The following is a 15,014-nucleotide window of genomic DNA, read 5'->3' as shown; positions in this document are numbered from 1 at the left end:
TGTGTGTGTGTGTGTGTGTGTGTGTGTGTGCGTGCGTGTGTGTGTGTGGTATTGGTTTCATGCACTGCACAGCTTGTGACCCCGTTAGTTTGTCATCTCTTGAGTCATTGTTCCTAAGCCTGCCTTTTTAAAAACCTGTCTCAATGTTCAAGTGTGCAAAAAAAGAAAAAAAGAAGCAAAGAACTACAATTTATTCGTTTTTTAATTTAATTTTTTTTAAATCCATTGCATGTAAGAGAGGGGTTGTTTAATAAGTCCCTACACATTGAAGAGGACATCAATACCCCACACACTGACACACACACGCACGCACGCACACACACACACACACACACACACACACACACACACACACACACACACACACACACACACACACACACACACACACACACACACACACACACACACACACACACACACACACACACGCCAAACTATATCGATGTGTATTGTAACCTCTTGTCCAGTTAATTATCAATTCATTCAGCTGTTATATCATCATCATCATCATCACCATCATCATCGTCACCATCATCATCGTCACCATCATCATCGTCACCTTACCAGGGGTTCCGGCAACGGCAAATAAAATGAGTTTACTATTTTTATTATTATTATTATTTTATTTTTTAATGGGATTTTAATGCAGATGACCTGTTCAGTAAAAGTGATATTTATTAATGTCTTTCATCACTAAGTAATCACCTTATCATTCACCGTGGGTATGCAGGTGTTCGGGTAGGCAGCACCTACATGATTAGACAATCTCCTTCTAAAGGCAGGTTTCCACAAACACAGGTTTGCTGCTCACTGCAGCCTAAACAACCTCCTTTAAAAAAGTGTTTCAACCTTTATTTAACTAAGCAAGTCAATTAAGAACCAATTCTTCTCTACAATGACAGCCTACCCCGGCGAAACACTAACAACACTGGGTCAATTGTGCACCGAACTTAGGGACTCCCACTCACAACCAGTTGTGATATAGCCTGGAATCAAACCAGGGTCTGTAGTGATGCTTCTAGCACTGAGATGCAGTGCCTTAGACCGCTGTGCCACTAGGAATCTCCTTCTAAAGGCTGTTTTCAACAAACCCAGGCTGAAGTTCACTAAACAATCTAATAATACTACTACAGAAGCACACTTCAGAGGAAATTGAGGACTTAAAAGCTGCAGTTTGTAATGCAAACAGCAACAAACCTCTTCTGGTGAGATACGACAGTTGAACATTGGGCATTTATGAGTGATATTCTTTAAGAATCAAAGGCAATATCATTCAGCTAAAAGTCCCCCCAAAAATAGATGTACAAAGACCTAATGTAATTGCAAGAGGCTGAACATATAGAATCCACAGAGGAACCTTTGACTGAGAAAACATGGCCGTTTTTCTCCACTGTCTGAGCTCGTTTGCTGTCCTTAGAGGCGATAACAATAGTCACAACATCAGAAATACATGCAACTGTATGGATTTTAGTCAGGCAGGACCGTACAGCACCGAACGAGGGAACGTTTGACTTGGAAAGTTCTCCATTAATCAGCCACCAAAAAAGTAAATCTTACATTAATCATAAATATTAATAGTTGATATTTGCACCTATTGTATCTCTGTATTTCCAAGACAAGCTTGTGGGTTTCCAAGTGGTGCTGTGGTCTAAGGCATCTCAGTGCTGGAGGTGTCACTACAGGCCCTGGTTCAAATCCTGACTGTATCACAACCATCTGTGATTGGGAGTCCCATATTGTGGTGAACAATTGGCCCAGCATTGTTAGGATGTACCATCATTGCAAATAAGAATTTGGTCCTAGTAAAGTAGAATTTTTTTTTTACATATTGTGTAAAATTGCTCTCCAGTGCTCTCGAGCGGCTAGAGGTTTTTGCCACCAATGCTCCTTATAGGACACATCACTGCACTCTATACTCCTCTGTAAACTGGTCATCTCTGTATACCCGTCGCAAGAGACACTCGTTGATGATTATTTATAAAACCCTCTTAGCCCTCACTCCACCCCTATCTGAGATATCTACTGCAGCCCTCATCCTCCACATACAACACCCGTTCTGCCAGTCACATTCTGTTAAAGGTCCCCAAAGCACACACATCCCTGGGTCGCTCGTCTTTTCAGTTCGCTGCGACTGGAACGAGCTGCAACAAACACTCAAACTGGACCGTTTTATCTCAATCTCTTCATTGAAAGACTCAATCATGGACACTCTTACTGACAGTTGTGGCTGTTTTGTGTGATGTATTGTTGTCTCTACCTTCTTGTCCTTTGTTCTGTTGTCTGTGCCCAATAATGTTTGTACTATGTCATGTGCTGCTACCATGTTGTTTTGCTGCCATGTTGTTGTCATGTTGTGTTGTTACCATGCTGTGTTGTCATTGTTATTAGGTCTCTCTTTATGTAGTGTTGTGTTGTGTCTCTTGTTGTGATGAGTGTTTTGTCCTATATTTATATAGTATTTATTTATTTATTTTAATCACAGACCCCCGTCCCCGCAGGACGGGCATCTGTAAATAAGAATTTCTTCTTAAACTGAATTAAATAAAAGGTTAAATAAAATAAATGTAAAAAAAAAACATTTACACAACCATCCATTTCATTAATGTGAGACATAAGAGAAGTGAAAAAGCATGGTGGAGGTTTGCCACTAGCCTACAAATCTAGTCTTGATAGCCTAGTGGGTAGAGTGTTGGACTAGTAACTGGAAGGTTGCAGGTTCAAACCCCCTGAGCTGACAAGGTACAAAAATGTTGTTCTGCCCCTGAACAGGCAGTTAACCCACTGTTCCTAGTCTGTCATTGAAAATAAGAATTTGTTCTTAACTATCTTAATCTTAACTGACTTGCCTAGTCAAATAAAGGTAAAGACTAAAAGAGGGTGGTCTGGAAATGACCTGTGTTATATGTTTTTTATTATGGATTCTTGAAATGATTGTTAAGAGAATAAAATTGTCTTTGAGAACAACTTGATGCTGACAATCATGTTTGTTGTTGTTTACAATCATGAGCTACATTTAATTTATTATGGAATAAACATAATAAACACATTTTATTTTCAGATAAATTGTTGAGTGGTCCAAGCCAACTGAAAATGTTTCACTCAGCAGGCCAAATGGCATTACGACAGTTTTATATTTTGTTCCTCGCTAAAGATTGAAGTTTGGGATTGTTTTGCAGTGTAAACTGATCCACGACCTGTATTTAGAAATTCTGTGTGGCTCTGAACCGTTCAACTCGACTGAGTCTGCGCAGAAGTGTTTGTGTGTAGCTCGCTACGTAAATATGGCTGTCGGAAAGTGAGACCCAAATGACAATAAACCCGCCTGATCCGAAAACCACCTCTACAGGGGACCGAAAGGACACATAAGTTATAAACCAACATGTCTCGGCACAGAAATGTCCGAGGCTGCAACTATGATGAAGGTTAGATTCTGTGAATTTGCTACTGACAGTTATGGACCCTTCGATGCAAGGCCTGAAGTTGTTAGCTATCAGTTAGTTGGTTAGCCAATATAGTTAACAGTTATCTGGTTAGCCAATATAGTTAACAGTTATCTGGTTAACCAATATAACTAACAGTTCTCTGGTTAGCCAATATAGTTAACAGTTATCTGGTTAGCCAATATAGCTAACAGCAGTTATCTGGTTAGCCAATATAACTAACAGTTATCTGGTTAGCCAATATAACTAACAGTTAGCTGGTTAGCCAATATAACTAACAGTTAGTTGGTTAGCCAATATAACTAACAGTTCTCTGGTTAGCCAATATAGCTAACAGCAGTTATCTGGTTAGCCAATATAACTAACAGTTAGCTGGTTAGCCAATATAGCTAAGAGTTAGCTACCTAGCTAACATGAACTTGAAAAGCATATAACTGTTGCTGTCGTGTCCTATTCGGGCTGTCACAACCAGACTAAACGCAACGAGTTAAGCAACAACTAGTGTGGGTGGACTGGAACTTTTCTTTTATATTTATAAACAAATAAATAAATACTGCTTTCAATACAAAAAAAATAATATCCCGCAATTTACAAAGAACAATTGTGGTGTCTACTTGCAGACTATTCTCAAATTAATGTTATTGGTTACATACCGTGTTGAGCAGACGTTATTGTTGGTGTAGCAAAAATGCTTATAACGGTAAATGCTTATGGGTGGCATCTAGTTAATTGGCATAGTTGGCAAGCTTGGACAACTATCTTAAGCATATGTCAATGGTATTGTTTAATTAGCTAATGTTTCTTTCTAACTTTCAATGTATTTAACCATCATGCTGGTTAGCTAGGTAACTCTACAGCTGTAGCTATCAAGCTGCCGAAGTTCCAGCAACTGAAGCTGGTTGGTGTTGTTAACTAGCCAGTGATCTAACTAACAACGTTTACAGTTTAGCCAGCCAGATATACCCATCATTGATTGTAAGAAAATTGTTCTGTCCCAGAAAAGGCCAAGCTCACCCCCAGGCAGAGTTGCTGAGGAGGCAAAGTGAAAGCAATTAGCTGTCAAAAGTATGAAAAATGTATCATGCACTCACTACTATAAGTCTGGATAAGAGTATCTGCAAAATGACTAAAATGTAAAACCTAGCTAGTGTGTGTGGGACCTAGCTAGTGTGTGTGTGTTTGTGGGACCTAGCTAGTGTGTGTGTGTGTGTTTGTGGGACCTAGCTAGTGTGTGTGTTTGTGGGACCTAGCTAGTGTGTGTGTGTGGGACCTAGCTAGTGTGTGTGTGTGGGACCTAGCTAGTGTGTGTTTGTGGGACCTAGCTAGTGTGTGTTTGTGGGACCTAGCTAGTGTGTGTTTGTGGGACCTAGCTAGTGTGTGTGTGTGGGACCTAGCTAGTGTGTGTGTGTGTGGGACCTAGCTAGTGTGTGTGTGTGTGTGGGACCTAGCTAGTGTGTGTGTGTGTGGGACCTAGCTAGTGTGTGTGTTTGTGGGACCTAGCTAGTGTGTGTGTGTGTGTGTTTGTGGGACCTAGCTAGTGTGTGTGTGTGTTTGTGGGACCTAGCTAGTGTGTGTGTGTGTTTGTGGGACCTAGCTAGTGTGTGTTTGTGGGGCCTAGCTAGCTAGTGTGTGTGTGTGGGACCTAGCTAGTGTGTGTGTGTGGGACCTAGCTAGTGTGTGTGTGTGGGACCTAGCTAGTGTGTGTTTGTGGGACCTAGCTAGTGTGTGTTTGTGGGACCTAGCTAGTGTGTGTTTGTGGGACCTAGCTAGTGTGTGTGTGTGGGACCTAGCTAGTGTGTGTTTGATTGACCTAGCTAGTGTGTGTTTGTGGGACCTAGCTAGTGTGTGTTTGTGGGACCTAGCTAGTGTGTGTGTGTGTTTGTGGGACCTAGCTAGTGTGTGTGTGTGTTTGTGGGACCTAGCTAGTGTGTGTGTGTGTTTGTGGGACCTAGCTAGTGTGTGTTTGTGGGGCCTAGCTAGTGTGTGTGTGTGTGTGGGACCTAGCTAGTGTGTGTGTGTGGGACCTAGCTAGTGTGTGTTTGTGGGACCTAGCTAGTGTGTGTTTGTGGGACCTAGCTAGTGTGTGTTTGTGGGACCTAGCTAGTGTGTGTGTGTGGGACCTAGCTAGTGTGTGTTTGATTGACCTAGCTAGTGTGTGTTTGTGGGACCTAGCTAGTGTGTGTTTGTGGGACCTAGCTAGTGTGTGTGTGTGTGTGTGGGACCTAGCTAGTGTGTGTGTGTGTGGGACCTAGCTAGTGTGTGTGTTTGTGGGACCTAGCTAGTGTGTGTGTTTGTGGGACCTAGCTAGTGTGTGTGTTTGTGGGACCTAGCTAGTGTGTGTGTGTGTGTGGGACCTAGCTCGTGTGTGTGTGTGGAACCTAGCTCGTGTGTGTGTGTGGGACCTAGCTAGTGTGTGTTTGTGGGACCTAGCTAGTGTGTGTTTGTGGGACCTAGCTAGTGTGTGTTTGTGGGACCTAGCTCGTGTGTGTTTGTGGGACCTAGCTAGTGTGTGTTTGTGGGACCTAGCTAGTGTGTGTTTGTGGGACCTAGCTAGTGTGTGTTTGTGGGACCTAGCTAGTGTGTGTTTGTGGGGCCTAGCTAGAGTGTGTTTGTGTGCTAGTGTCATTAACTGAATTGCACCCCCTTGCATACTTTGACGATGAGGAAGTATATGGACAGTTTGTTGATGTTGATGATGGCTACTGCATCTCCCCTGCTACAGGTCTGTCTGTCTCACTACCCTAGTACACAGTGCACACTAAACACTACCCAAGTACTCTATAACTGTAAGGCCAAGGTGTGAAATGGAATCCTATTCCCTATATAGTGCACTACTTTTGACCAGGCCGCTGATCCAACTTAGGGCACAATAAAAGTAAAGCACTATATAGGGATTAGTATTCACACTGCCTTTTTACACATGTTGCATTACATTGATTTAAAATGGGTTACATTGATTTAAAATGGATTACATTGATTTGGGGCGGCAGGGTAGCCTAGTGGTTAGAGTGTTGGACTAGTAACCGGAAGGCTGCAAGTTCAAACCCCCGAGCTGACAAGGTACAAATCTGTCGTTCTGCCCCTGAACAGGCAGTTAACCCATTGTTCCGAGGCCGTCATTGAAAATAAGAATTTGTTCTTAACTGACTTACCTAGTTAAATAAAGGTAAAATAAAAATAAATAAAATATATTTTTAAATGGATTACGTTGATTTAAAATGGATTTCAATATCAAATGAGAATTATGTTTTTAGATATTTAATTTTTTTGTATAAAAAAAAAACTGGAGAAAAAAACTGATGTCTTGAGTCTAAGTATTCAACCCCTTTGTTATGACAAGCCTAAATGAGTTAAATATTTACTTAAAAATCACACAAATTACATGACTAGTAGTGATGCACCGATATTACATTTTTGGCCGATTTCCGATATTTTCCTTGCCCAAAAAACCCGATATCAATATTTAAAGTTTTAGCGGCCTTTTAAGTATTTTAGTAAAATAGTTAACACACTCACACACACAGATGCTGCGGTCTAAGGCGCTGCATCTCAGTGCAAGAGGCGTCACTACAGTCCCTGGTTCGAATCCAGGCTGTATCACATCCAGACGTAATTGGGAGTCCCATTGGGCGGAGCATAATTTGCTAAGTGTCGTCTGGGTTAGGGTTAAGCCGTCGTTTTAAATATGAGTTTGTTCTTAACTGACTTGCCTAGTTAAATAAAGGTTACATAAAATAAAAAACACAGCCAAAACAACACATGAGAGGCTTCGGGACAAGTCTCTGGATGTCCTTGAGTGGCCCAGCCAGAGCCCGGACTTGATCCCGATTGAACATCTCTGGAGAGACCTGAAAATAGCTGTGCAGCGACGCTCCCAATCCAACCTGACAGAGCTTGAGGGGATCTGCAGAGAAGAATGGGAGAAACTCCCCAAATACAGGTGTGCCAAGCTTGTAGCATCATACCCATGAAGACTCGATGCTGTAATATACTAAATAATATGTGTGAAATTAGTTTTGATTTAGAACGGACCATTATCATGCACCTGTCTCGGAACAGGGTCAGCGTAAAAAAAATACATGTCATCTATGCACTTAAATAGAGAATGAGAGATACTTTTCCCGTGGTTCATTTTAATGCCAGCCAGGTAGGATATACTCCTGTTTGTAAAGATAAGCAATGTGCTTTAATATTAGGAAAGTTGAGAAATAAATATAGTATGTCTGGCCTATAGAAAGCTGATGGGATCCTCCTCTTTTTATTAGAGGCCATCACTCTCTATTTTCTCACACAAATGCAAAGCCTATGGAAATGTTGAGCAACATGAGCTCATGTGCTCTCATGAAGTGTTTAATTAGATTTTCTAATACATTTACATTGATGTCAGAGTGATTAGAGGGACAATAGAGTGCTGAGTACCAGGCAGCTATAGTTTGGTAGGTTACTAATGACCATCAGCAGCATCAGAGCTTGGAGAAGTCTAATTACCGTGATTACATGGTCACGTGGGATTTGACTGCTGTCATGACTCGTGACCGCCGGTGTAGCGGTAATACGGTTACCGTAACAACAGTGGTATGGACTCGAACATGATTGTTTAGCAATGAGCAACAACTCAGTCGGTCTCAACTTCCTGTTGACAGTTAGAATAGTAGAATACACAAGGTCGTTGTACATCAGCAGTTCCTCTTATGTTATTTACTGGTGGTCACTCAATTAGCCCATGATGTCAGATAACATGTTTTTAGATTGGTAAAATAGTCTAGTGGCCAGCTGTTTTAAATTTAGTAATCACAAATTAATTTGTCTCACTCAGATATCATATTAAAAACTCAAAATATTTATCTCTACCCTATTGTGAAATGTGTAGAATTGCATGAAATCTCCGCCCACAGCAAAATGTGTAGAATTGCACAAAATTAACTCTAAAATGTACAAAGTGTCAAGATGGGGGCTGCTAAATCCTGGTGAGGGGGGACGTGGGTACACGGCCCGTCATTATGAGTTCAAAACCCTAACCTCTAACCTTATAGAACCCTAACCTCTAACCCCTAACCTCTAAACCCTAACCTCTAAACCTAAACCCTAACCTCTAAACCTAAACCTAAACCCTAACCTCTAAATCCTAAACCCTAACCTCTAACCCTCTAATCCCAACCCTCTAAACCCTAACCCTCTAAACCCTAACCCCCTAAACCCAAATCCCTAACCTCTAAACCCTAACCCTCTAAACCCTAATCCCTAACCTCTAAACCCTAATCTCTAACCTTCTAAACCCTAACCTCTAACCCCTAACCCTCTAACCCTCTAACCCCTAACCCTCTAACCCCTAACCCTCTAAACCCTAACCTTCTAAACCCTAATCTCTAAACCCTAACCTCTAAACCCTAACCCTCTAACCCTCTAAACCCTAACCCTCAACCCTAACCCTCTAAACCCTAACCCTCTAAACCCTAACCCTCTAAACCCTAACCCTCTAAATCCTAAACCCTAACCTCTAACCCTCTAAACCCTAACCCTCTAAATCCTAACCTCTAAACCCTAACCCTCTAACCCTCTAAACCCTAACCCTCTAAATCCTAACCTCTAAACCCTAACCCTCTAACCCTCTAAACCCTAACCGTCTAAACCCTAACCCTCTAAACCTTAACCCTCTAAACCCTAAACCCAAATCCCTAACCTCTAAACCCTAATCTCTAACCTTCTAAACCCTAACCCTCTAAACCCTAACCCTCTAACCCCTAACCCTCTAAACCCTAACCTCTAAACCCTAACCCTCTAAACCCTAACCCTCTAAACCCTAACCGTCTAAACCCTAACCCTCTAAACCTTAACCCTCTAAACCCTAAACCCAAATCCCTAACCTCTAAACCCTAATCTCTAACCCTCTAACCCCTAACCCTCTAAACCCTAACCCTCTAACCCTCTAAACCCTAACCCTCTAAACCCTAACCCTCTAAAACCTAACCCTCTAAACCCTAACCCTCTAAACCCTAACCCTCTAAATCCTAAACCCTAAACCCTAACCCTCTAAACCCTAACCCTCTAAACCCTAACCTCTAAACCCTAACCCTCTAAACCCTAACCCTCTAACCCCTAACCCTCTAACCCCTAACCCTCTAAATCCTAAACCCTAACCTCTAACCCTCTAAACCCTAACCCTCTAAACCCTAACCTCTAAATCCTAAACCCTAACCTCTAACCCTCTAAACCCTAACCCTCTAAACCCCAACCCTCTAAACCCTAACCCTCTAACCCTCTAAACCCTAACCCCTAACCCTCTAAATCCTAACCTCTAACCCTCTAAACCCTAACCCTCTAAATCCTAAACCTCTAACCCCTAACCCTCTAAATCCTAAACCCTAACCTCTAACCCTCTAAACCCTAACCCTCTAAACCCTAACCCTCTAAACCCTAACCCTCTAAACCCTAACCCTCTAAACCCTAACCCTCTAAACCCTAACCCCCATAGACCACGTGTGTTACTCAGTCCACGGAAGGTAGAGTTTCTGCTGGTTTGCTCTCCTCCCTGTTTACTCGATTGATTAATTAAGATCACTAATTAGTAAGGAACTCTCTCTCATTGTCTTAATTGAAAGGAAAATACTCAAACCATCAGACACTAGGCCCTCCATGGAATGATCTAGACTAAATACGATATGTTATGTTGACAAGACAGCCGAGTGACCACTCTGACAATGGAAACACATGTCTTCAATGATTGAAGGCAGGCGAGATCAGGTGGGACCATTCTAGCCAATGAGAGGGCAGATAACGCGTGTGAAAAAACCCCCCCCAGGCACAACCAAGTAATTTCTCTCCAAGTTGAGGGAATGCCAGGTGCTTCCACTTATATCAGTATGTTGGTACCAGCCTAAATATATATGACGCTTCTATTCCATCCAATAAGACTCACGGAATTCAACACTTTCCCATCGCTTTGCCTCTTGCTCTCTGACCACTCTTCTATTCCATCCAATAAGACTCACGGAATTCAACACTTTCCCATCGCTTTGCCTCTTGCTCTCTGACCACTCTTCTATTCCATCCAATAAGACTCACGGAATTCAACACTTTCCCATCGCTTTGCCTCTTGCTCTCTGACCACTCTTCTATTCCATCCAATAAGACTCACGGAATTCAACACTTTCCCATCGCTTTGCCTCTTGCTCTCTGACCACTCTTCTATTCCATCCAATAAGACTCACGGAATTCAACACTTTCCCATCGCTTTGCCTCTTGCTCTCTGACCACTCTTCTATTCCATCCAATAAGACTCACGGAATTCAACACTTTCCCATCGCTTTGCCTCTTGCTCTCTGACCACTCTTCTATTCCATCCAATAAGACTCACGTGGCCATTACACTCTTGTCGTAGATCTCCGTGCTAAAAATCGCTTATTCTGCACGGAGTAAATTCTCTTGCTTCGCCTCGTCCTCTCTTCCTAGACCAGGGCACACAGAGAGCTAACCCTGTGTATCCGTACGTGTCTTTGTGTGTCTGCTTTTCTTGTGAGGTGTTTGTTTTGAAGGTGCTCTTTGTATCCCTGAGTGTCCCATGTGCCAATTTCTAATGTAATGTAATGTGTGTGTCTCCACAGGCAAGCTGTACTCATGTCTGGACCAGATGCGTGAGGTGCTGGGTGACACAGTGCCAGAGTCTGTCCTTACCCAGGTTGCCTTGCAGTGCGCCTTCGACCCCGAGAGAGCCCTGGACACCATCCTATCAGACGAGAGCACCGGTGCTCCGCCCCGGTCCGTTAAGACCCATCAGGACGCACCACTGCCCCAGGGAGCCAATAAGGAAGGACCACTGCCCCAGGGAGCCAATAAGGAAGGACCACTGCCCCAGGGAGCCAATAAGGAAGGACCACTGCCCCAGGGAGCCAATAAGGACATGGCAGCTGCACCAAGATCCAATCAGGAGGCATCAGCCACCCCACAACCAAAGAAAGGTATGCCTGGACCACAGAGCAGGGCCGAATGATGATCACCTTACTTATTATGTTTTGAAGGTTGGATTTTACTCTCAGCATAAATGACACTGGGATGTAGTTGTTGAAGACTGTTAGCAAAATGAACCAAGGTTCTCCTCCAACTCTTCACTTTGAACACATTGTAACTAAATTCTCTCTCTCTCTTATTCTCTCTCTTTCTTTTTTTCATTCTCTCTCTTTCTCTCTCTCATATTCTCTCTCTCATTCTCTCTCTCATTTTCTCTCTCTCTCTCATTCTCTCTCTCTCATATTCTCTCTCTCTCATTCTCTCTCTCTCATATTCTCTCTCTCTCATATTCTCTCTCTCTCATATTCTCTCTCTCTCTCATATTCTCTCTCTCTCATATTCTCTTTCTCTCTCATTTTTTCTCTCTCATTTTCTCTCTCTCTCTCTTTTTCTCTCTCTCTCTCTCATTTTCTCTTTCTCTCATTTTTTCTCTCATTTTCTCTCTCTCTCATTTTTTCTCTCATTTTCTCTCTCTCTCTCTCTCTCATTCTCTCTCTCTCTCTCTCATTCTCTCTCTCTCTCTCTCTCTCTCTCATTCTCTCTCTCTCTCTCATTCTCTCTCTCTCTCTCATTCTCTCTCTCTCTCTCATTCTCTCTCTCATTCTCTCTCTTCTTTCTCTTGTGTCTCTCTCTCCACCTCTGATGTCCTGACCCATCTTCCTCTCTCAACTCTTGGTAAGGTAAGGAGCCTGCCTATCCAACTCTGGCACTGTACTCACACCAACACACACACCAGCTATATGTCCATCTACCGATCCTCTGAACCTTAGTGACCACCAAGCGCGGCCTGTGAAAGATCGTTGTCATGACACTCACAACCTCTCCACTTCGACTCTGAATTTCGTGGCGGGTTCCGCAAGGCCCTTGGCGACGGTTGCCGAGGCGGGGAGCAGCAGCAGCCTGGCCCAGTTGATGTCTGAGCATGTTCAGAAGAGTCAGAGGGCGGGACTCCCCTCACTGTCCTCATCTACTCTGGCTGTTCTTTCTGGCCTCTCATTGGGCACTCTAGCGTTGTTAAACTCCAACTCCGCCCCCATTGCTACAAGTCCCCCCAACCACCTTGCCTCCTCTTTGGGTAGCTTGTCCTTAGGCAACCCCAAACTGACAACTCCGGCCGCCAATATGGCCCCTCCCTCCTTCGGCAGCCTGAGCTCCGTCCTCCAGAGCAGCAGACCAATGGAGATAGCGACTGGGGGAGGGGCTAAGGGGGCGGATCCCAAAGGAAGTCCGTCATTGGCTGAGCTGATCCAGGAACATTCCAACAGCAGCCCCACCCTCTACAGAACACTCCCCGGTCTCCACGGGAACAGCTCAATCCCCATTGCCCATGGCAACACAGCTCAGACCGCTGCCGGACCAGCGCCAGCTCTCACACACTTCCTGTCCCAGCTCCCACAACCCCCAGGACCTCTGAACACACACTGTTCCCCCCAGACCCAGATCACAACAACACCAGAACCCCACGTCCTCCCTCTGTCTCTGCTGGACTCTCAACGTCAGCTAGTAAGCACGGTGCCAGCAGCAGACCCAGACGGTCAGGTAGTACCACCTCCTGGCCTACAGGGGGAGCTCTCTCCACTAGTCTCTCAGCAACACAACAGAACTTCCTCCGACACCCCACCATCACTCTCCCTCTCCGCACTCCTGTCACCAGGGAAACCACAGCCAAGAAGTATCCAAGAGGGTGGAGTCAGAGACAACCCCCGCCCCCTTTTGTCACCCACTCCCCTGAGTCTCCGCCCACCATGGGGTGATCAGAGTGTTGATCTAAGCGTGCTCATGGCCCAGTCGTCCCACGGTGGAGTGTTGTTCGCACGTCGTCATGACAATGGCCTCTCCTCGCCGTCCGCGGTCGCCTTGAGGTCAGATCACCACCGCCACGGCTCCTCTGTGTTCGCTCGACCGTCCGTCTTCGCCCTGACCCTGTCGGTGCGTGCGCCCAGCCGGCGGAAGAGGAGGATGATGATGATGAAGGAGGCTGTGGGAGATCTGAGGTTAGAGGTCGGAGGAGGAGGGGGTCACCCTGCGTTTCTGTACGGAACACAGACCCAGCTGGTCAAAGCTAAAGAACAGACGCCCCTCTTACCCATAACCCCTTTCACCTTCGACACGCCCTCCCCCGACGACGTCGTACGAGCCAATCAGAAGAAGGCCTTCACCCGCGAGTAAAGGTCACTAAGGAAGTGGACTGTCTGTTGCTAGGCTACGCCCCAAATGGCACCCTACATTACTTTGGTCTCTGTTTTAAAAGTAGTGCACTGTTCAGGGAATAGGGTGCCGTTTGAGATGTAACCAAGGTGATTAAAGAACAACAACAGAGCTGTTGGAGGTTTTATAAAAGAAAGGGATTTTAAATATTTTTGTTTTTTTTAAACGGCTGTTTTTAAAGTTATCTGAGAGTTGTATTAAGAAATGTGAAAGTGTTTTAGTTTTTTTTCTACTGTAGGCGAGGTAAGATTTTGCTCCCATTTTTATTTGGATAGTCCAGACAGGATAGGCTATCTATAGCATGACAGTCTACAGATGGACTATCAACAAAACTCTTTGTTGATAAACAACTGCTTGCTAAGGTTATGGTTAGGATTAGAGTAAGGGTTAGGATTAGAGTAAGGGTTAGGATTAGAGTAAGGGTTAGGATTAGAGTAAGGGTTAGGATTAGAGTAAGGGTTAGGATTAGAGTAAGGGTTAGGATTAGAGTAAGGGTTAGGATTAGAGTAAGGGTTAGGATTAGAGTAAGGGTTAGGATTAGAGTAAGGGTTAGGATTAGAGTAAGGGTTAGGATTAGAGTAAGGGTTAGGATTAGAGTAAGGGTTAGAGTAAGGGTTAGGATTAGAGTAAGGGTTAGGATTAGAGTAAGGGTTAGGATTAGAGTAAGGGTTAGGATTAGAGTAAGGGTTAGGATTAGAGTAAGGGTTAGAGTAAGGGTTAGGATTAGAGTAAGGGTTAGGATTAGAGTTATGGTTAGGATTAGAGTAAGGGTTAGGATTAGAGTAAGGGTTAGGATTAGAGTAAGGGTTAGGATTAGAGTAAGGGTTAGGATTAGAGTAAGGGTTAGGATTAGAGTAAGGGTTAGGATTAGAGTAAGGGTTAGGATTAGAGTAAGGGTTAGGATTAGAGTAAGGGTTAGGATTAGAGTAAGGGTTAGGATTAGAGTAAGGGTTAGGATTAGAGTAAGGGTTAGGATTAGAGTAAGGGTTAGGATTAGAGTAAGGGTTAGGGTTAGGGGTGAGGGTTAGGGGTGAGGGTTAGGGGTGAGGGTTAGGGGTGAGGGTTAGGGGTGAGGGTTAGGGGCGAGGGTTAGGGGCGAGGGTTAGGGTTAGAGGTGAGCGTTAGGTTAGGGGTTAGAGGTGAGGGTTAGAGGTGAGGGTTAGTAGATAGTTGCCATGTTACTATCCTAATGAAGTGTTACCAGGGTTAGGTTATGTTAGGGCTGAGGGTTAGGTTATGGGTTAGAGGTTTAGTTAGGGGTTTAGTTAGAGGTTAGGGGTTAGGGGTGAGGGTTAGGTTAGGGATGAGGGTGAGGGTTGGGTTAGGTTAGAGGTGAGGGTTAGGTGAGGGTTGGGTTAG

General features: G+C 44.1%; 1 protein-coding gene across 1 annotated transcript; it reads left to right on the top strand.

Moving 5' to 3' along the window:
* The first annotated feature begins 3,256 nt into the window (after positions 1-3,256).
* Positions 3,257-14,664, top strand: hbs1l (HBS1-like translational GTPase). The gene is made up of 3 exons (XM_064991774.1): positions 3,257-3,425; positions 11,045-11,398; positions 12,133-14,664. Exons 1-3 carry the CDS (start codon positions 3,383-3,385, stop codon positions 13,614-13,616), a joined length of 1,881 nt encoding a protein of 626 aa, XP_064847846.1. The 5' UTR covers positions 3,257-3,382; the 3' UTR covers positions 13,617-14,664.
* Positions 14,665-15,014: the final 350 nt, after the last annotated feature.

Source organism: Oncorhynchus masou, chromosome 16, assembly GCF_036934945.1.
Source record: "Oncorhynchus masou masou isolate Uvic2021 chromosome 16, UVic_Omas_1.1, whole genome shotgun sequence".
Classification (NCBI taxonomy): Eukaryota; Metazoa; Chordata; class Actinopteri; order Salmoniformes; family Salmonidae; genus Oncorhynchus; species Oncorhynchus masou.
This window is presented reverse-complemented; position numbering and strand designations above follow the sequence as displayed.

Bases quoted from the DNA above. Each gene is read 5' to 3' on its own strand.
- hbs1l (XM_064991774.1), top strand. From the start codon at position 3,383: ATGTCTCGGCACAGAAATGTCCGAGGCTGCAACTATGATGAAG. The intron at 3,426-11,044 runs GTTAGATTCTGT...GTGTCTCCACAG, and splicing joins AGGCTGCAACTATGATGAAG to GCAAGCTGTACTCATGTCTG. The intron at 11,399-12,132 runs GTATGCCTGGAC...TGGTAAGGTAAG, and splicing joins CACCCCACAACCAAAGAAAG to GAGCCTGCCTATCCAACTCT.